The sequence below is a fragment of the Castor canadensis genome, chromosome X (assembly GCF_047511655.1).
Source record: "Castor canadensis chromosome X, mCasCan1.hap1v2, whole genome shotgun sequence".
NCBI classification, from domain to species: domain Eukaryota; kingdom Metazoa; phylum Chordata; class Mammalia; order Rodentia; family Castoridae; genus Castor; species Castor canadensis.
Genome location: NC_133405.1, coordinates 1,896,661 through 1,918,079, shown reverse-complemented (window position 1 = coordinate 1,918,079; position 21,419 = coordinate 1,896,661). Strand labels below are relative to the sequence as shown.

General features: G+C 53.6%; 1 protein-coding gene across 6 annotated transcripts in view; it reads left to right on the top strand.

The window, feature by feature from the left end:
- The window catches only part of Atp2b3 (ATPase plasma membrane Ca2+ transporting 3), a 70,543-nt gene that overhangs the window by 21,706 nt on the left and 27,418 nt on the right, over positions 1-21,419 (top strand). For 3 of the 6 annotated variants that reach the window (XM_074064414.1, XM_074064412.1, XM_074064416.1), the window contains exons 4-14: positions 3,419-3,616; positions 3,713-3,970; positions 4,385-4,510; positions 5,129-5,254; positions 8,043-8,084; positions 9,817-9,981; positions 10,633-10,847; positions 11,168-11,410; positions 11,912-12,153; positions 17,413-17,647; positions 21,222-21,401. In XM_074064414.1, the coding sequence (XP_073920515.1) occupies positions 3,419-3,616; positions 3,713-3,970; positions 4,385-4,510; positions 5,129-5,254; positions 8,043-8,084; positions 9,817-9,981; positions 10,633-10,847; positions 11,168-11,410; positions 11,912-12,153; positions 17,413-17,647; positions 21,222-21,401 (2,030 nt within the window). The remainder of the gene's footprint in view (positions 1-3,418; positions 3,617-3,712; positions 3,971-4,384; positions 4,511-5,128; positions 5,255-8,042; positions 8,085-9,816; positions 9,982-10,632; positions 10,848-11,167; positions 11,411-11,911; positions 12,154-17,412; positions 17,648-21,221; positions 21,402-21,419) is intronic. The other 3 variants (XM_074064415.1, XM_074064413.1, XM_074064417.1) reach the window with 1 other exon arrangement.

The following is a 21,419-nucleotide window of genomic DNA, read 5'->3' as shown; positions in this document are numbered from 1 at the left end:
ACCCCCTGACAAGGTGGACAAAAAGAAGGTGCACAAGAGGGGCTCAGTGGAGGGTGGGGAGGCCAGGTAGGTGTGTGGCATATTAGGGGAGGCCACTTTGTCTTCAACAATAAATGCATCACTCCACTGCCATCTCAGCCTTTGTAGAGATCCAAAAGGATTCCAGAACCATCCTGAAGAAAGGCATTCCTGTTTGGCAGGGAGACGAAGCCTTAATGGCAGGCTTGTGGGGGGACTTGGGCCCTGCAGCCTCCTTGTCTGGTCTCCACAGGCAGGCGTGGGAAGGAGGGGGCAGATTAGCTGTGAGCCAACACAATGTGGTCCTAATCCAATTCTGATGGCATCTGGCCTCTGCTCTGGGCAGGCAGCCCATCTGTGTCCATGCCAACCAGCCAGCCCCTGCCCCCCTGCCTGGACCCAGGCCACCCTAGGCCTGCTGAGTGGGCGCGTGCTCAGAACCAGAGGGGCCACAGCTGCTTCCCCCACCACACACACACACACACACACACACACTCACACACACAGGTGCTGTGGCAGTGGTGGCAGCTGTCAGGACCCCCAAGCCCACAGGAAGGCCAAGGCCTCAGGGCCAGGCTGAGGGCAGCTGCCAGTCTCAGGCAAGGGGAAAGAAGCATTGCTGCAGTAGCAAGGGCAAATCAAGGCCGAGGACAAGGCTGGAGGAGGGGTGAGGAGGGAGCTTCTGGGGAAGGGGCCCAAGAGCCCCACTGCCCTTGGGGACAATCTGGGCATGTGCAGTGGAGCAGACATAAGCAGACTCACATGGTGCTTTCTAGAGGCTACAGTGGGCTTCTTCCCTCTCTGGGGGCTCCAGGCCAAGGGCAGTGGAGAACCCAGGTGTCTAGTAGGCTCAAAGTTCTGGTGTCTCCTTTGTACTGACCCCATATCTCAGTTCCTATAGTTGAAGGAGATAGGGCCCAGTCCAGAGTGAGGGACATGTCCCTCAGCTGGGTCCCTGACCCCCGCCTGCCACCATAAGAGCTGTCTCCTAGACACCCAACTGGGGAAGCTGCGGGCCCTCGGAAAAAGGCCTTTGGCCCAGCAGAAATCTGAGCTGCCAGCCGGGCCCAGGCAGAGTGAGGCTCAAGAGAGAAAGGCAGGGACAGCTGCAGCCCTTCTGGGTGGGAAAGACTCCGTGTGGTCATTGCCTTACTAGAGTGGACATGCCAAGGCCATGCTGGCTGTGGCTTTTGCTCTTGTCAGTTCTTCCAGCATGAAGGAGCCCCACCCCACCCCTCCGCAAAGCCCCACTGTCAGCACTTCCTTGTTGGCGAGTTGTCTAGGGCTGTCTTGTGAGCCTTCCCAAGCCCAGAAGGCCAAATGGCCTTCTGCTCTCCCCTAGTTCCCACAGCAGGTGACAGAAGTCATGCCTGCAGCTCTGGGCTGTTTGCTGCAAGCTGCCACCCGTCCATAGGCATCAGTGTGGGACTAGGGGGTTGTGGGAACACCAGAGGGGCTGGATCAGCCTTGCTGAGAATTCTGAATGCCAAGGGCAGAGAATAGCATCATCTCACCTGAGTGTGCAGGCTGAGACCCGTGCCCTGGGTGCTGGTTCTGAGTGGGCCTGAGGAGACATGCCTTCCAGCCCACAGGAGTTCTTCCAGGATGTAGAGATGCTCGCCAGGGCTCTAGAGCCAAGGGTCCAGGCCCTCTCAGCCTTTAGGACCTGCATCAATTGACGTGCCTCATCTGCTTAGAACTGACTTCCTCTTCCTTATATTCTGCTTGATGGCCTGGGGACAAAATGCCGCTATCGTGAACTGTTAACAATCTCATTCCTCCCAGCCTCCCCACCTCTCAAGGATGACCAGTGACAGAATTGGATGAGGGATGGCTGTCATTGTGAGGCTAAGGCTGGTTGCGGGACTCCTGAGAAAGCTGGTCACGGAATTTGGCAGAGTGTAATTTGGCCCTGGGTGTAATTCAAGCCATCATGCAGACATGTGGCCCAGGTCTTGAGGTCGGCGCTAGAGCCAGACCCTGGAGAAGGCGTTATGAATGAGGCGTGGATCTCTCCCTGCATGCCTCCGTGGCACTGTGGCCACCAGTGCTCAACCTCTCTCCAGTCCTATTTCATGGCTGCTCGGCATCTGCAAGGCTCCACAGTCCTGATCTGGACAGCAGTTCTGCGCTCTGACTCACAGGCACACGGCCCTTTCCGTCTCCAGCCTCAGTGGCCTCATCTGAACCCTGGGGGGCAGAACACCACCCTCCCAGCTGATGAGCGGCCTCTCTGCACAGCCCGGGGGAAGTGAGATGCTGCTGGGATCCTGGCTTCGCTTCTCCTCAGAGCACCCTGTTCTCCCACCCAATTTCCTGAGACCCTCTCTTCTCATATGAGGCCCCCTGTGTGGGTGTCTGCACCCAAGATCTTGCATCCCCCACTAGTTCTCCCGCTCCCTCTCTCTGATCCTTCCCTGAGAGGCTTCTGGAAAGTCGGCTCCATTTCATGTCCAATAGCCACTCACTCCTCTGTCCTCCTCAGCAGCCGTGCTCCCAGAGACTCCCATATCCCTGAGCCCCACACGTGCTCCTGGTCCCCCTGTACTTTACCCCCCTTTGCAGGTCAGGATGTGTGATCCTGCAAGTGTTTGGGACCAGCAGACCATGGGGGAACAAGGCTTGGTGGCTGTCCAACTCTCAGGGTATCCATGTCTTCTCCTCTTGCAGACCTGGGTGAGGCCCCATGGCTAGCCCACTCTGAAGAAGACAGGGAAGCCAACTTGAGAGCTAGAGTTCTTTCTTGATGGGAAGAGAGGGCCTGGCCACTTCTTTGGCACCTAGGTGAAGATGGGCACCCTATGATTGATGACCTCCCTGCAAACTCACTGAAGCCATCTGGATGTTTGTTCTTCCTCCCCAGAGAGCTGCTGGCTGTTCTCTTCTGCTCCTGTCTCTGGGTGACACAGGACCACACAGGGCCCCGCTAGGTCCCCTCCGTTCTTCCCCCTTGTCGGGCATTATCACTTTTCCTTCAAATGCCCCTCAGAGATAGATTGGAAGTTGCATAAGGCAGCACGGGGATCAACTGAGAGTAGTCAAACCTAGGCATATGGCCTAGGTTTGAGTCCCAGCAACTGAGACTGCTGTAGTCCTGAGGCCTCCCCAGGCCTGTTCTCTCATCTGTGTAGCAGAGGGGGCTGACAGCCCCTCTTCCTGGGCTAGCACCCCTTCTTCAGGCTGGGGGCTCCCTGTGATGGCTGTGGAGGGCTGCGTGCTCATTCCCATACACTTGGCCCCACAGGTTTGCAGAAAGACTCATGGCACTAGGCTTCTCCAAGCATATAGTCTAGAGGATGAGGCAGGCTCTGGCCACAGATCCTCAAGGGACACTCCTGCAGCAGCAGATGTCCCATCTTCTCCTTCTGTGCTTCTGCTGCCCTTCTGGGGCGCTGTGCAGGCCTGGCGGACAACACCAATGACTTGGAGAAGCGCAGGCAGATCTACGGGCAGAACTTTATCCCTCCCAAGCAGCCCAAGACCTTCCTGCAGCTGGTGTGGGAGGCCCTGCAAGACGTGACCCTCATCATCCTGGAGGTAGCCGCCATTGTCTCCCTGGGCCTCTCCTTCTATGCACCACCCGGAGAGGAGAGTGAAGGTGAGGTCGGGGCTCTGGGCTGGAAGGAGAGGAAAGAGGGTCCCAGGATGTCCCAGCCTCTGGCTCACATAGCTTCCCGCCTGTCTTCTGGCACAGCCTGTGGAAATGTGTCTGGCGGGGCAGAAGATGAGGGTGAGGCGGAGGCTGGCTGGATCGAGGGGGCTGCCATCCTGCTGTCTGTCATCTGCGTGGTGCTGGTCACCGCCTTCAATGACTGGAGCAAGGAGAAGCAGTTTCGAGGCCTGCAGAGCCGCATAGAGCAGGAACAGAAGTTCACAGTCATCCGCAACGGGCAGCTCCTCCAGGTCCCTGTTGCTGCACTGGTGGTGGGTGACATCGCCCAGGTCAAGTATGGTGAGTGTGCCAATCTTCACCTACTCTGCCAAGAGTCTGACTTCCATTTCTGAGAAGGTTGGGCCAGCAGAGACTCACCCTCCCCACAGCACAGGCTGTCTCCCCAAGAGCATGTGTGCTTTCATTTCAGGGGGCTGGAGATAGGGAAAAAAAAAAGGGACTTTGACATGCAAGGCTTCCAGAAAGCAGGCTGTCCCCATGGCCTCTGAGGAGGTCTTCTCCCACTATTGCAAGATGCAAACATCGTCCCTGTTCCCTGGGATCTGGGTGGCTCCTCCTAAAGGAGGGGGCTGAAAGGTGACTCCAAAGTCCTCTTCTCAGAGGTCAGGACCTCCCCTGGGACAGCCGGGAGGATCTGGTGAGGAGAAAGGTCCCATGGACCCATAGCCTCTGGTTCTGGTTCCGGGCCTTTAGGAGACCTGCTGCCTGCCGACGGCGTGCTCATCCAGGGCAATGACCTCAAGATCGATGAGAGCTCCCTGACTGGCGAGTCGGACCATGTGCGCAAGTCAGCAGACAAAGACCCCATGCTGCTTTCTGGTGAGGACTCACCTTCCCAACCAGTCCAACGTGAAATCACCTTGGAAGCCATTTGGCCCAGCTTGCCCATCCATACCAGCCTGCCAGACTTGCGTCAAGGAGGGCCTTCCTAAATAGCTCTTCCAGTTAGGGAGTCTGAGGACCAGTTCTGCAAGGCCAGAGTGGACCACTGGAGGTCTGATGGCAGCAACTCCAGTCACACAGCAAGGAAATGGACTCTCCCAGCTCAGGAGGGCCCTTGGCATCCCGAATGGGAAGTCCATGGAGGCTTGCTGGAGCAGTGTTCCCTTCCCTGAAGGTTCTGATTTAGCCAAGTATTTACCACAGGGGGCAGTGGGAAATACAGTAGGAAACTGGACAGAAAGACCAGGCGCCTCTGGTAAGTACTGTGAATGACTCACAATATGCCTCTGGCAAGTACCTGCCCCTCTGTGGGCCTCTGGGTCCCCTCCAAGCCAGGGAACAGGCTGCTGGGTAGGTGTACAATCAACACAGTGCTTGTGGCCTCTGAATTCTGAGTTCCTGCCTCTGAGAATCCCTAGGAACAAACCTGTGGACACTGAACATGTCTCCCACCAGGTAGTGCAAATCTCTGTCTCAGCCTCTCTGTTTTACCAGGCACCCATGTCATGGAAGGTTCCGGAAGAATGGTGGTGACGGCCGTTGGTGTGAACTCCCAGACAGGCATCATCTTTACATTGCTTGGAGCTGGTGGAGAGGAGGAAGAGAAGAAGGATAAGAAAGGTAATGAAACACTGGCTTCCAGTGTCCAGAGTTCCTCCTCCTTCTTATTGTTGTTTTTGCAGTGCTGGGGTTTGAACTCAGGGCCTTGTGCTTGCTAGGCAGGCACTCTGCCACTTGAGCCACTCTGCCAGCCACACAGCCTCCTTCTATGTCACCCCCGCTCTTGCTTCTTTGTCTGCCTGCTGGTGGCCCCCTGATAGCCAATTTCAGGCCTTCATGGGGTGGGAGGCATCTCTCCTGATTCTTCTTAGGGACCCTAAGGTCTGAGGTTTGTCCCCTCAGAGCCAGCAAGTCAGGGGCCCCTCCAGATCTGTATAAGGGCAGCTTCCCTTGGATTGTGTTCCCTGAAGGCTTTGGGACACCTGTCTGGGGTTGAATGTGGTCAGAGAGACAGGGACCAGCATCCTCAGCTTCGGACAATGCTGCCAGGGCCCTCAGGTCCAGCATGAGCAGTGTCCCCTCTGGTTCTCAGAGTAGGGCCTTACAAAGCTATAGAGCTGCTCTGTTGCTTTCCCTCCCCAAACCGGGTGCGGAGCAGAGATTTATAGATGTCTATCTCCACCTAAGAGAACCTGTCTGTGTCTATCTACAAGTACAAAGAAGCTGCATGTGTGGGGAGAACTCTGCTTCCAGAAGTGAGACCCTGGGGCCAGTAAGCTGGGGAGGGGACAGTCTTGGGCCACTGGGGCTGAGAGAGCAGGTAGGATTGGTCCGTCCACTCTCAGCCACCCAGTGACACATCAGCATAAGGAAGGATGCATTAGCAGCCCCAGACCACCTCTTGAAGCTCCCTGCTTCTGAAGACCCAGTCCTCTGGCCTTCTGGGCCTATGTGTGTGGGCGCCTCCTCACTCATAGCAGGCCAGGCTCTCCACCACCTCTTCTTTGTTGCACCAAGCAAGCCTTCTGTTCCCACAGAGCTCCGCCTATGTCCTCCCTGTGAGTTCCCTGAGGGTGCACAGGCAGATAGGTAGACTCCAGGCCTCATCTGGGTTGGACTAAACTGGGCTGGATGACCTCTTGGTGGCCTCTTGGTCCTGGCTGATTGGCAGGGAGCCCCTTCACATAGGATCCTCCAAGGACTTCCATCCCCACCCATGCTGGCCAAAGGTCTCTCCCTTGGGTTGCGGGATCCTACACTCTCCTGGTGTTCCCTGTGGTTCCTTTCCAGGCTCCTGGCCTCCCGCTCTGTCCCTTAAATGCCCTAAATGGTGTTAAGTGTTGGTATCTTTCACAGCTTAGTCTTTGACCCCTCCTCTTTGAACTTGATCAGACCCCTTCTGTCCCCTCCCCCTCCTTCTTCCCAGCGCTCTTAGGCTGTATAACTTGGAGCTCAGAGTATGCCAGCTTTCTGATGAGGCCCTGGAGGGGGAGCTGTAGCTGCCACGGTCCCTCACTGTCTCCCTGCCCCTATGAGTCAGCCCAGCCTATTGGGCACATTCTGGAGGCATTCCCTATCCACCTTCTGTTCTTGCCTTTTGACCATGACTCCTATTCATTCTTCTCAAAGTGTCTGCCCTGCTCTCTATGCCCTCCCTCCACGCTAGTCCACCTCCACCTCTTCCTGCAGTTCTCACCCCAAACTTCCCTCCCTCCCTCCTCTGGAGGCCTCCCCTGGTCCTGTCTGCAGGCTGGGTTTCCACAGACCAGGAATTCAGCAGTGCCTTCCTTATTGTGCTGTATTGCCATTGCACTGTCATCCTGTGGGAGAGGTCTCCTCCCCCACCGACAGAAGTCTCTTTCACCTCTGAACTCCCCCTCAACCCCCACAGAGGGCCTGGACAGAGACGGCCCATTCTACAGCATTCTATGCTTCTGGCTGGGAAGGGGGCTTTTCCCTCCTTCTTAGGGACTTCAGATCACGACCCCATTACCTGGGAGCTACCTGATACCTTGTCTGTGTGCCTAGATCCCCAGGGATATAAGCTAGTAAGTGGTGACTGACTGGTCAGCCCACAAGCTCCTCCTGCCCTGTCCAGTTCGCCTCTGGATAAGGACCAGTGCAGATGGAGCCCCCATGCTCGCTCTCCTAACTGCACCCACCTGTGCAGCCCTAAGAAGAAGTGACTGGCTCTGTGGGCTACACCACCTGAGGCCCCAGACAGGTCCACCTGGGGCTCAGCCTGTCCCCCCAGAGCTGCTGTGCACTCCCACACAGTGGGAGGCCCCTATCCTGGGCTGGTCACTGCCCTAGAGGTGCCCAATGGGTCCCAAGACCTGAGACACTTCTAGAGTCTAATTGTTTTGTCCATTTAAAGCACACATGGAGCTAACTGCTGGCAGGGGCTTCAGAGAAGGCTGCTGTAGTCCAGGATGGCTAGATGCCGGCCACCAGGGGTTAGGAACCATGCAGGTAAAGCCCTCCTGCTGGATCTGGGAGAGGACACAGCATCATAAGATGGGCCCTGCTAGAGGAAGCAGTCCTTCCAAGAAGCCTTCCACTGCCGCCCCCCTGACCCAGGGCCCATCCAGGACTTCCTTTAGGGGTTCACTGTACGACTGGGGTTTGAGGCCTAATGAGAAGCGTTGGCCCAGGGTTTTGCTGAGTGGTGTGTGGTAACCACGCATTGGGTGGTAGTGACAATATGAGTGGGCATAGAGAAGGTCCCTACATGGGTGACATCAGGACCACCAGCAATCAGGCCTCTCCTTCCCCTCCTCCCATCCCATATGGTCCTAGGCTGCATTGTCTGTGCCCCAGCTCTGCCTGATATCCTGTACATGTGTGTGTGTCATGGCCACATGGATGTTCTCAAGTCTCCGTGTCTGTCATTCCTCTTCCATTGTAGGCAAGCAGCAGGATGGGGCGATGGACAATAGCCAGACCAGAGGTAATGTGTGTGCCTCACTGCTCGGGGGCAGCTGAGGAACCTGGGGGGTAAGGCTGGGGAGGGCGGGTGTCTGGGGAGGGACCTCCTGCTGCAGTGCAGAAGCAGCACCTAGAGACAGGTGAGTGGGCTCCATGTTCTACCCTGGCCAGAGGGTGGAGGGGGCAATACAGACACTGCTGGAAGCCCAGACCAGCCAACTAGAGGATAGCTAGCAGATGCCGAGACCATTGGCATAACTTGAGCTTGTCCATGTGTAAAGATTACCTATGAGTGGGCCCACCCTAGGCCCACTTTGGCCAGCTGAGGAAACTGAGGCACAGAGAGGATGACTTGCCCAAAGCTCTGGGTCCCAGTTAGTCCTGTGGGTTCCCAGGTCACCTCTCTTCTGTCTGACTCCATGGGTCAGGATGAAAGAGTGATCACCCAAAAAGCAGAGGCCTGGTTTTCCTCTCATCTCCAAATGCCTGGTGGGTCCCCGCACTCTGGTCAGGCACGCACGGGAAAGGGAAGTGGCTAGATGGCAGGCAGTGGCCAAGGAGGAGAGATGTCAGGTCAAATGAGCCATGAGTTCTAGGTCCTGGAAATGGAAAGGTGGATGAAGCGGAAAGGTCACAGTGCAGAGAGACAGACAGTCCTCAAGTACAGCATGGTGTGTGCTGGCCTTGGGGACCCAGGGACTAAGAAAGTCAGACAAGTCAACAGGAGCTCAGAAGATAACTGAGGTTGGGAGCTCACTGGGGCAGGGGAAGGCTAATGACAGGGTGACAGTAGGTAGGGATTCAAATCTAGAGTGACACAGCTGGGCAGGGCCTGACATGTCCCTGTAGCTGTTGGAAGGAAGGAGCTATGGTGAGTGGCCTGCCAGGTGGAAAGAAGGGATACAGAGGTGATGGCTGTAGTGCCAAGAGCCCGTTTGCATGAAGGACAAGAGTGACGAGAGAGGAAGACAAGCAGGGGGGCCCTGATTGCTAAGTCAGGTAGCCCCTTCCTGAGGAGGAATGGAGGAGGCATGGATTACTTGGGGCTGTAGGGCTCAAGAACACCAGGAGTGCATGAAGTCAGAGCTCGGCGGAGAGGGAGATGAGGAGGAGTCTGAGCTAGGGGACACATCACCGCCACATCGAGGGCAGGGGAGAAGTGAGGGAAGCCATCTTACCCTGAGAGGAGGCAGGGAAGCAGTTGGAGGGACAGAAAATGCTTGCCCACAGCAGCCCAGGGAGCAGGCCAATGAGGAGAGGACAGCCTGAGCAGCAAGCAGGGGTGGCTGGCCCAGGAAGAGGCTCCACTGGGGCCCTAAAACTCCTTGAAGAGACCAAGGAGATGGCTTGGACACCAGTGGATAGATTAGTCAGCTTGGGTTCTGGAACATTCCTTGGACCACGGGACTCTGCTCTCAGGTATTCAGATTTGGGGCATTCCAGGACTGGCCGCCTTGTCTGTGTGCCCAAGTTCCCTGTGCTTTTGTCTGTCCTCCCTTCCCACAGAGAACCGTCTCTCTACCCCACCTAGGACAGTGCTGGAGTTACCCTACCTCAGGAGGGCCTGGGCTTTGGGAGGCAAGAGAGGGGAGGCCAATAGACTCCCTTTGCCATGTTAAGCTTGGAAATGAAAGAACTCCATTGAATCCGTTTCCTCTCATATGGTGTGACATGTCTTTCCCTGTGATAGCCCCTTGTAGCCCCTTCATCCTGGCTGGGACCTAACCTTGGCCATGGGGTTCCTCTGTGTGCAGCTAAGAAGCAGGATGGGGCAGTTGCCATGGAAATGCAGCCCCTGAAGAGTGCGGAAGGTGGTGAGATGGAGGAGCGGGAAAAGAAGAAAGCCAACGTGCCCAAGAAGGAGAAGTCAGTCCTTCAGGGAAAGCTCACAAAACTGGCTGTGCAGATTGGGAAAGCAGGTAGGGACAGCCAAGGGTGGCAGGCCAGGGGCCATTTACTGAGCATGGGGGACATTGGGCTTCTGGAGATGGAGCCAGGCCATGTAGGGCCAGAGAGAAGGGATGTGGTAGGTGGTGTGGGCCAGGCAGCCAGGGGACCGGGTTAGCGCCAGCTGTGGTCATCATGTCCAGGCCCAGCCTTCCCCAAATGAGTATGGATTCCAAACCCTCCCCTAAGGCCCAGGTCGTGTGCCTTCACCTATTATCCAGCTCCCTCACCAACGCCTCTGGCTCTGCCTGGACACAACCAAAAGGCAGCCAGCACCACTGAGGGCCTACTGTCCAGAACCCCAACTTCTGAGAGTGGGTTGAAGGTGACTGGTCCCTACCAACCCTGCCTCTCACACCATCAGACACAGGCTCTCTGCTCTCTACCCCACATTGTCCTGAGGGATTCAAACTAAAGCCATCCAGGCCCCCCCCCCACCGCTTAGGCTATTTGTCTCAAAACATGGACCAAATCCAGTAGCCCTTTGAAAAGGCCCTGGCCAGGCTCAAGTTGGCCACAGCTGCAGTGCCCCTTACCTCTTCTTTCCTCTTCCTCTCTCCCCTCTCACCTCTGCTGGCCCCCTTCCTGCCCTACCCTCTATGGACTCCATTATGGCTGAGCAGGGCTAGTGATGTCTGCCATCACCGTCATCATCCTGGTCCTTTATTTTGTGATCGAGACCTTCGTCGTGGATGGCCGGGTGTGGCTAGCAGAGTGCACACCGGTCTATGTGCAGTACTTCGTGAAGTTCTTCATCATTGGCGTCACTGTGCTGGTTGTGGCTGTCCCCGAGGGCCTGCCTCTTGCTGTCACCATCTCCTTGGCTTACTCTGTCAAGGTAATAGTAATAATACATTTGATGCCATTATACAGACCCAGAAAAGTGAGTGAGGTGTCATTAAGCACTTTGGGCCAGTGAGGACTGGGGAAGGCTGGGGACACTGAGATGAGTCTGAGTGCTCCCAGTTTGATGAGAGTCCTTGCACCTTACAGGCCTGCTCCCTCAGTTTGGGTGCCACCCAGCCCAGTGCTGATCAAGGGCCCAAAAGAGCTATTAGTGCCACACATACACCGTGTTTGTGTTGCTCACCTCTCGTTCCCCTTAATCCGATGAGCAAACAACCCAAATGCCCCCTGCCCCGTCTGTAACCTTTACAGAAAATGATGAAGGACAACAACCTGGTACGCCATCTGGATGCCTGTGAGACCATGGGCAATGCCACAGCCATTTGCTCTGACAAGACGGGCACACTCACCACCAATCGGATGACCGTGGTCCAGTCCTACCTAGGAGACACCCACTACAAAGAGATTCCAGCTCCCAGTGCCCTGACCCCCAAGATCCTTGACCTCCTGGTCCATGCCATCTCCATCAACAGTGCCTACACCACCAAAATACTAGTGAGCTGGGCCAGAAGGGCAGGTGGCAGAGCTGCAGTGGGATGAGGGGAGGGGCCGGTCTGGGAGCATGGCATGAGCTGTCCTGAGGGGCTCACTAGGCCCTCTTAAGAACTTTTGAGGGGCTGGGAGTGTAGCTCAGTGGTAGTGGTAGAATGTTTGCCTAGCATGAACGACGCCCCAGGTTCAATCCCTAACACCACCAAAAATATATATATAAGAACTTTTGACCAGAGCGCTGGTCACCCTCCTCACTGTGCTTGGCATGACAGGCTGCTCTGGCTGCTGAGTGGGGCCTGCAGGTTCTAGATGTCTCTCTCAAGCTTTGTGAATGATGGCAAACTTGCCTGCAAGGGATCACTTTGCAGCTAGAGCACGGCCTGCCTAGGCTTTCCACTGCTCCCTGCCACCACGCCTAACAACCTGAGCAGGAGCTGTGGCCCTGGGGATGGCACGGAAGGTGCTCTCGGCCTCAGCGCCATGCTGGCTCTCCTCACCCTGCAGCCTCCAGAGAAGGAAGGCGCTCTCCCACGCCAAGTGGGCAATAAGACGGAGTGCGCTCTGCTAGGCTTCGTCCTGGACCTGAAGCGGGACTTCCAGCCTGTGCGGGAGCAGATTCCGGAAGATAAGCTTTACAAAGTATACACCTTCAACTCGGTCCGCAAGTCCATGAGCACAGTCATCCGCATGCCTGATGGTGGCTTCCGCCTCTTCAGCAAGGGGGCCTCAGAGATCCTGCTCAAAAAGTGAGTGGGTGACAGGAAGGAGCCAGGGCTTGGGTGGCTGGGGGCTAGCTAAAGGGTATGTACAAATTTCTCATTTTATTTTGATGGTAAAAAGACATACCTAATGTGAAATTGGCCATTTGAACTTTAAAGTGTACAGCTCAATGACATTCAGTATATTCACAGTGTTGTTTAACTGTCACCACTGTGGAGTTCTAAAACCTTTGCATCACTCCAAAAAGCAACCCCAGAACCATTAAGGAGCTACTCCCCCCGCCCCCCGTCAGCCCTAGCAACTACCCATCTGCTTCCCGCCCCTGTAGATTTGCCTGTTCTGGACATTTCATAGAAATAGAATTGTGCACTTCGTAGCCTTTTGTGTCACTTCTTTCACTGAGCTTGACATCTTCAAGGTTCATCCATCTATCAGAACTTTATTCCTTTTTGAAATTTTTTTTTTTGTGGTACTGAGGTTTGAACTCAGGGTCTTGTACTTGCCAGGCAGGTGCTCTACCACTTAAGCCATATCCCCAACCCTTTTTGCTATAGGTATTTTTCAAATATGGTCTCTCATTTATACCTGGGCCAGCCTGGACTGTGATCCTCCTATTTGTGCTTTCTGTGTAGCTAAGATGTTAAATGCATGCCACAGTGCCTTGTATTGATTGAGATGGGCTCTTAGGAACTTTTTGCCCAGGGTGGCCTTGAAATGCAATCTTCCCGATTTCTACCTCCTGAGTGGCTAGGATTACAGGTTTGAGCCACTACACCTGGCTTTTTGATGGTTGGATAATATCCCATTGTAAGGATGACACCACATTTTATTTACCCATCCATTTGCTGACAGACATTGCAGTTGTTTACACATTTTGGCTATTATGAATAATAGCCAAAATTATAATTATTATTATGAATAATAGCCAGAATTATGAATAATCCTGCTATGAACACATATGTACAAGTTTGTGTTTGAATACACATTTTAACTCTCTTAAATATATACCATGCTAGTCACCTGTTACTATAAGAAATACCTGAGCTGGGCATAGTGGTTCATACCTGTAGTCCCAGCTACTTAGGAGGCTGAAGCTGGAGGATCTCTGGAGCACAAGAGTTCAAAGACAATATGAGGGACATAGTGAGACCCATCTCAAAAAAAAAAAAAAACACCTGAGATAAATCAACTTATACGAGAGAAAAGTTTTACTTTGGTTTATAATTTTAGAGATTTTGGTCTGTGGTCAGTTGGCCCATTGCCTTTGGGCCTGTGGACAAGGCGGTACATCATGGCAGGGAGTGTGTGGTGGAGCAAAAGCCACTCATTTCATGGCCGGGATAGAAAGAGGAAGAGATCACAGTCCCACAGTCCCTTTAAGGGCATGTCCCCAATGACCTAACGCCTCCTCACTAGGCCCTACCTCTTAGTTTCTACCACTTTCCAAGAGCACCAAGCTGGGAACCAAGCCTTTAATACAAGGTGCTTTGAGGAACATTTCAGATCCAAGCTATAGCACTTATGTCCATCTCCAAGAGTCCCCAAAGTCTTAACTGTTCCAGCACTGCTCAAAAGTACAAGTCCAAGGTCTCCTGACACTCAAGGAAAACTCACCTGTGAGGTCTTGCAAAAATAAAAAAAAAGAAAGTTACATACTTGGCACAGGGTAAACGTTCCCATTTCAACTGGGGGAAATTAAGAAAATAAGAGGATCCGACCCAAAGCGAGGAGGGCAAACATTAAATCCTAAATCTCCAGATCCAGCATCCGGGGTACACTGTGGTGGAATGTGGGTTCCCAAAAGCTTGGGTTGCCCCACCCCCGTGACTTCTCTGGTTGCAGCCCACACGGCCTCCGTGTGCTGGCCAGGCTCACTGCCCGCAGCCTCCTTCGGCAGGTGTCCCACATTCTTGGCATCTCTAACTTTCTGCGGCCTCCACTACAGCTTCAACTTCATACTCACAGCTCCGGGCATCACCCTGTTGGAGGCTGCTTGTAGGGACTCTGACCCTGCCATACATTGTTTAGCCTCCCATCCTTCCTTTTGAAATCTGGGTGGAAGCCTCCATGGCATTCTGCTTGTCTGCAAAACTAGCACCATGTAGACAATGCCAAGGTCTGACACCAGCGGGAGCTGTACCTAGGCTCGTTTGAACTATGGCTATAGTGATCGCTGAGTGCCTTGCTGGCTGAACATGGAGAAGGGGGATTCCCAGGGAAATGATTCACAGGGTTCTTTTGGGAACGCAGAGCACACTGGGACTCTCTTCTCCAAAGACTCTGCCCGGGGAAAGTCTGTAAAACAAACTTATTTTTCTATAACTCTGAGCCTGGAATGGCAGTGGCCTTGATAATTTCTGAGATTCCCTCTAGGCATGTTTCTTATTACCCAATGCAAACTACTTGACCTCTTTTCAGAGGCACTACACAACTGCATCCTTCTTGGCTGGAGCCTTACAGTACTTCCTTTCTGGCCAAACCACAAGTTTTCCACTCTGTTCCTCCTTGCTCCTGATTCTCACAGTAAATTTGGTTAAAAGAAGCCAGTAGTACCCATGCCGTATTCTGAATGCTGTGCTACCTTGAAATTTCTTCCACTAGATAAACTAGTCCATCATCTTTAAACTCGGCCACAAGTCTCAAGGCATAGACAAAATGCAACCAAGTTCTTGGCCGGAATGTAATGCAAATGGCATCTAGCCTAATTCCCAACTGAGTCCTCGTTCCCATCTAAAGTCTCATGAGCACAGTCTCTACTGTCTGTATTCCTGTCAGCATTGTGGTCTTCTGAGCCCCACCAGAACTATCTGTTAAGCTCTGCTTACAGCATTCTAGGCTTTCTCTATTGTCGTCATTATTATTATTATTATCACTCTTGCCGTCCTAGTGGATGTGAACTGGTATATCGCGGTGTTTCCGATTTCCTTTTCCCCAGGACCAGAAGTATCGGTGAGGATGAGAAGTTAGAATTCTTCTCTACTGAAGGGGCTAATCCGATGAAAGTACAATATACGCATGTGTGAACTAGCAAGGCAAAGCAACCCCCAAAGAAGAATCCTTCTACATTACTGGGGAAAGCAAAATGGTGCACTCGTTTTGGAAAACAATTTGATGGTGCTTCAGGAAGTTAAACAGAGTTACCATGTAACTAGCAGTTCTACTCTTAGCTATACGTGATGGTTAATTTTTTAGTGGTCAACTTGACTGAATTGAGAGATGCCTAGAAAATTGGTACCAAGAAGTGGGTTGGGATGGGAGTGTAGCTTAGTGGTAGAGCACTTGCCTAGTGTGCTCAAGGCCCCGGTTCAATCCCCAGCACCAAAAAAAGAAGAAGAAGAAGAAGAAGAAAAGTAGAGTCATTGCTGTGGCTAGACCTGATGATATTGGTGGTGGGAGGAGTTTGGGACAGTTCGGAAGAGCAGGCTAGAGAGTTGGGTCTTTTTATTGCTGGGTTTGAAGAGTTCCTTCTGTGTCCTCAGTGCTAGCTCCTTGTCAGATGTATGACTTGTAGTTCCTCCCATTCTGTGGGTTGTCTTTTCACTCTCTTGGTAGTGTCTTTAGAAGCACAAATGTTTTAAGATTATGATGAAGTCCGACTTATCTATTGTTGCTGTTGTTTATGTGTGACTCCTTTTGGTTTGATTGGGTTTTTTGTTTGTGTTTGTTTTTGAGACAGGGTGTCACTATGTAGCCTGGGCTGGCTTCAAAGTTGCAGTCCTCCTGCCTCAGTCCCCCAAATGCTGAGATTACAGGCGGGCACCACCATACCCAGCATGGGGTTTCTTTTAGAGGTGATGAAAATGTTTTAAAGTTGACTGTGGTGATGGCTGTACATGTCTCAGAATATACTAAAAGCTATTAAATTATACATTTTAAATGGTGAATTGTTTGGTATGTGACTTGTATCTCAATAGAGCTGTTTCAAAAACCAAAGGGGGAAGCATGCAGCCTTGCTTCTGAGCACCCCTGCTCCCCCTGCACACTTCCCCTTGACCTTGGTCTCTTTTTTCCCTCCATTCTCTCTGCCCCACCCACATGGCTCCTCCCATACCCTCCTTGTGGTCCTTGGGAACAAAGTCCTCAACAGGACGCACAGGATTCCCTGCGCTCCACGCTCAGCCTGCCCCTCGTTCTCAGCAGACCTGATCATCAAATGTCCCCCCACCCTTGGCTGCCCCATCCAGAGCACTCTCCCCCTAGACAGCCTAGGCACAACCTCTCTGAGCCACGGCAAAGACCACCTCCTCCCTGAAGCAGTTCCAGCTGGATTGGGAGTAGAGGCTGGACTTGGAGACCCCAGACTTCTTTCTGTGCATCTTTGATTGTGGGCCACAGGGCCACCATGGCTAAAAGTCCAAGGTCAGTAACTGGGACTGAACTCCAACCCTGGCTCTGCTGTTTGCTGACTGTGTGAACGTGAGCGAGTTCCTCCCCCGTCCCCTCCCCTCAGCTTCCTCTTACGACATGGAGACCACAGAAATATTGACCTCCTGGGGGTGCTGTGCGAATTACATGGGTGAATCCATGTAACTGGGAAAACGTCAGTCCATGCCAGCTTTTGTTGCTATTTCCTTCTGCCCGACTCCTGGCCTTAACAGCCAGTTCCTCGTTCATCAGTCTCCCTTATGGTGCCTGCCACATGAGGCTCCTTTCACTTCTTCCACCACACCTGTCTCTGTGGCTGAATCTCCCTCCAGTCCTGTCCCTTCTGAGGAGCCCTTAGGGTCATCAGAGCTTGGGCTCTGATGGTTGCCACTGCCTTGTCTTGTCCTCGTTCTGTGGCATTTAGCTTTTGTCTGTGTTTCACACCCCAGCCCCATAGAGTCCATGAGCCTTGTTCTCCCATCTCCTACCACCCACCTTGTTCTCTTAGCCCATCCCAGTGTATGACTGTCCTGAGAGTACTGGAACAAACACTCCCAAACCTGGTAGCTTAAAACAACAGAAATCTATAACCTCACAGTTCTGGTGACCAGAAGTCCAAAGTCAAGGGTGGAAAGGGCTGCGCTCCCTCTGAAGGCTGGAGGGGAGGATCCTTGCTTGCCTCTCCCAGATTCTACTGGTGGCCAGCAATCCTTGGCACTCCTTGGCTTGCAACCACATCACTGCCATTTCTGGCTCTGTCATCACATGGAATTCTCCCCTGTCTGTGTGTCTCTCTGTCCTCTGCACTTTTTATAAAGACACCAGTCACTTGCTAAGGCCCCGAATCCAGTGTGACCTGCTGTTCCCTCTTGTTCCCTTCCTGCCTTCTTTTCGCTCCACCACCCCTCCCCTTGCCCCAGGTGCACCAACATCCTAAACAGCAATGGTGAACTCCGAGGATTCCGTCCTCGGGACCGAGATGACATGGTGAAGAAGATCATTGAGCCAATGGCTTGTGATGGCCTCCGTACCATCTGCATCGCCTACCGAGACTTCTCCGCAAGCCAGGAGCCTGACTGGGACAATGAGAACGAGGTGGTGGGTGACCTCACCTGCATAGCTGTCGTGGGCATCGAGGACCCTGTGCGGCCTGAGGTAGACACTCCTTTTCTGGGAGCTGCCCTGGTAATTGTGCCCTGGTCCCAAGGTTGTCCATTGGGTGGCAGGGTGGCCTTTTCCCACATCCAGCCTCCACAGTGTAGGCTTTAGCCACCGACATACATGAAAGGGCCACTTTCTCCTTGCCTTCACAGCTGACACACCTCTTCCTGCCCAAGTTACAGGTAGAGCAAACCAGCCAGCTTCTGGAATCTGTAAAAGGTGGTTAATGGCTGAGGCTCGGGGGCACGCCACATCAGGCCTTCCTCAGTACACTTGACCCCCTCGCTGGGCCTCCTTGCCCTTGCCTTACGTAGAGGTACTGTGCTGTCCACTGAAGGCCCCCTTCTGCTTGGCCCCTGAGAAGACTCGGGTTCCACCTGAGAGAGGGTGGCAGTGAGATCAACACTTGTAAGAGCAATGGACTTAAGGGGGTGATGAGGAGGGGGAGGCCCCATGTTCTACTGAGCTGGGAAGCCCGAGGGGATGTAGGTTTGGGGACACGGTGCGAGGTCTCAGTCGAGGGTTTGCTTGGGTCTGATTGAGGTTCAGGACATCCGTGTGTCTCGAGATGTTGAGCAGGCAGGTGGCCATAGAAGTGGAACACTCAGAGGAAAGGTTCTGGCTGGAGAGAAATTTCAGGAGCATCTTTATATGGGTGATGTCAGCGGGACAGTGTGTAGCTACAACAGAGGCCAGACAGGGAGGGAAAACCTCAAGACCATGTGAGTGAAGCAAACACAAAATGAAGGAAGACAAGCTATCGCAGTCATGGCCTTGACATTGGGAGGTCATTGGAGACCTCGACCTGACCAGGTTCTTTGCAATGGTTGTGTTTGTTGGCCTTTAAAGATGGGAGAGCCTCAAGAGAGGCAGAGTCTGGAAGGGGTCTCTGTTCCCAGATCCTACCCATTGGTGCCCACCTCACGTCAGAAGCAGGGCCACTTTGCCCATTAGCCTGAAAGCACATCATTGTAGGAGCTGCCCTGGGGCTGTGGGTGCAGCAGGGCAGGAGAAGACAATGCTCGCCACATCTAAACAGCAGCCATGTGTCATATCAGTGGAGCAGCCCTGTGCTCCGCATGGTCTCTGTCTGGGGGAAAGAACTGACCTGAGAGAAACCGACCTGAGCCTGGCCTGGAGAAGATAGGTAGATGGAGAGAGAATTAAAGTGTGAGCAAAGCAGGCCCAGGGAAGGCTGGCAGTGGGAAGAGCCCCTGGGTCAGCTGTGCAATATTATTTTTTTTGTAAGTTTGCATATCAGAAAATATCAAACACAGGCAAGTCATGAGAAGGATTCAGCAAAGACCAGCTTTACTGCGTGCCATGGTGAAGTAGCAGCTCAGGGCAGTGAGAGGCCATGTCCAGGCTGGGTGATGGCAGAGGGTCCCAGGGAACAGCGTCTTTCTAGCTTGAGAGTGGCTGAGAGAGAATTCAGGTGACAGATCACAGTGATAAAGCTAGATGGGGAGGCCAGGCAGACCCCCAAGGAGACCAGCCAACTGGGTGGTGGCCAAGGAAGGAGCACAGTGGGCACAAGTGAAGCCTTCATGCCAAAAGCAGACAGAAGGGCACAGGCCTTGGTTAAACCTGATGGGTGCTTGGAAGCATGGGGTGACTGCAGCCAGACGGTGGCTGTGCCCACAGGAGGCTTAGGGCCAGGCAATATTAATGCTGGAGTGGGGCCTGGCACTTTTGAATACCCAGCTTGCTGCCATGCTGTGGGGCCTTGAGGAGAAAGCAGAGAGCAGGGCTGAGCAGACAATAAGGGACAGCCTGTCCCACGAGGTGCAGGTCCCCCTCTGGAGGGGGCCTTCCTGCCAACCCGGCTGGGGGGTTGAGAGTCCAGAGAAGCCTGCTGCTCAGCGCTGGACGCTCAGGCTCCTCATGGCCACTAGGTGGCAGCAGAGGAGTGCTGTCCAGCCGCTTCAGGGAAAGGAGCTACTCCCTCACTTAAGAGTTATCTCTTTGTAACCCGTGGTCTTATCCAGGACCCCAAGATCCCCAATGAGCAGTAAATGACCCTATGCTGGGAGCAAGGTGACACATCACAGGGACTCAGGGTGCACAATCCTTCCTTGTGGCTGGACTCTTCCCTACCACCTTTGGTATGTGCTTTGGTGATCATAGAGTCACCCTGTCATAGCCTTAAGTGATGGTGTCTCTATTCTTGCCCCCCATTTCTTCCCTGGCTGCTCCCAAACTGCCTTATGCCGCCCCTTTCCCTGCCATCTTGCCTTCTGCTCCTGTGTACACACCCTATGCCAGCTCCCTAAGCCAGGGGACTGGGCCAATTCTGGGCGCCTGCACATTCTTGTACTCTCCTCGGGCCCAGTAACTGTCCCCAGGGCACACATGATCAGCCCATCAGTGCTGACAAGGAGCCCACTGAAAAATCAGCAGCTCAGGCCTGCCTTCCTCACCTAATTCCTCCAGCTCTAACAGCTCCCCCTTCCTGTTCCGTCCTCTCCCCTCCCCTTAGTCTCCTCTATGCATCTTGTCTCCTTTCCTCCTGCCACAGCCTCAGCACTGAGGAACCACATACTTTATTTGTCCTTTCTGTCCTCCCATAGCTGGGATGATGCCACAACCTCCTGGCTGGTCTCCTGGCTTCCCGCCCTCCACCCTGATTGGCCTGTTTGCACTAAATGCTAGGCGTTCTCCTTCCTGTTCCCTTGCTCCAGAATCTGACCTTTGGAAATGAAATGCATGCTATATAACTAAGCGATGCTCTATTTCTCCTACTGAGTAGATCGTGTACAAGTTACAGCCCCAAGAAAAAAGATGAATTCCTGAGGGAAATGGCTTTGGTTTCATATTGTAAAAAAAACTGACAAATGAGAGGAGCCCAGAGCTTGGCCACAAGGCAGATGACAGCCAGATGCCTACCCCCTAGTCAGGGCCCCAGAGGGATCAGCCTGGGCCAGGAGACCCCTTCCTCATTCTTTTTTTTTTTTTTTTTGAGGTACAAAATGACAGTTTTATAAGGAAAGGAGAAAGGAAAAAGGAAAGGAAAGGAAAAAGGAAAAGGGAAGGGAAAGGAAAAAAGAAGGGAAAGGAGAGAAAGAGCAGAGGCTCTCGTGTGTCAGGGACTGGAGGAAAGCAGTCCAAGTCCTCTCTCCTCATTCTTTAGAGTGCAGTCACCCTGCCAGCCCACCTGGGAACACAGCTGGTCCTGCTCATCAGCTCTGGGCTCAGTTTCACATCTGGAAAACAAGATTGACAGAGCTGGGTGATTACTATGGCCACCCAGGTGACCTTTCCACACAGAAGCTTCCAGTGGCTTCTTTGGACCCTGCTTTTGCTGCCAGGGCCTGGGTCTAAATCATCATTGCTTCCTGGGGCCAACAAGGAAAGAGGCACTGTGGAGGCGAGCTGAGGGACCAAGGGGGGCACCTGCCCACTGCAGGCCATACTCTGTGCCTCCTCTGGCTCCCTCCTCCCAAGAGTCTGCACTGGGCCTACAGACTTGGCTTTACCTCAGGGATCTGCACATCTAGATGTTGGAAAGGACTCAGCCCAGGCACAAAATATGCCTTCCCTTTCCACCCATTTTCCTTGTCCCTTCCAGGTTCCTGAAGCTATTCGCAAATGCCAGCGTGCTGGCATCACAGTCCGCATGGTGACCGGGGACAACATCAACACAGCCCGGGCCATTGCGGCCAAATGCGGCATCATCCAGCCAGGGGAGGACTTCCTGTGCTTGGAGGGGAAGGAGTTCAACCGGAGGATCCGCAACGAGAAAGGCGAGGTAGCCCTGCCATCTCAG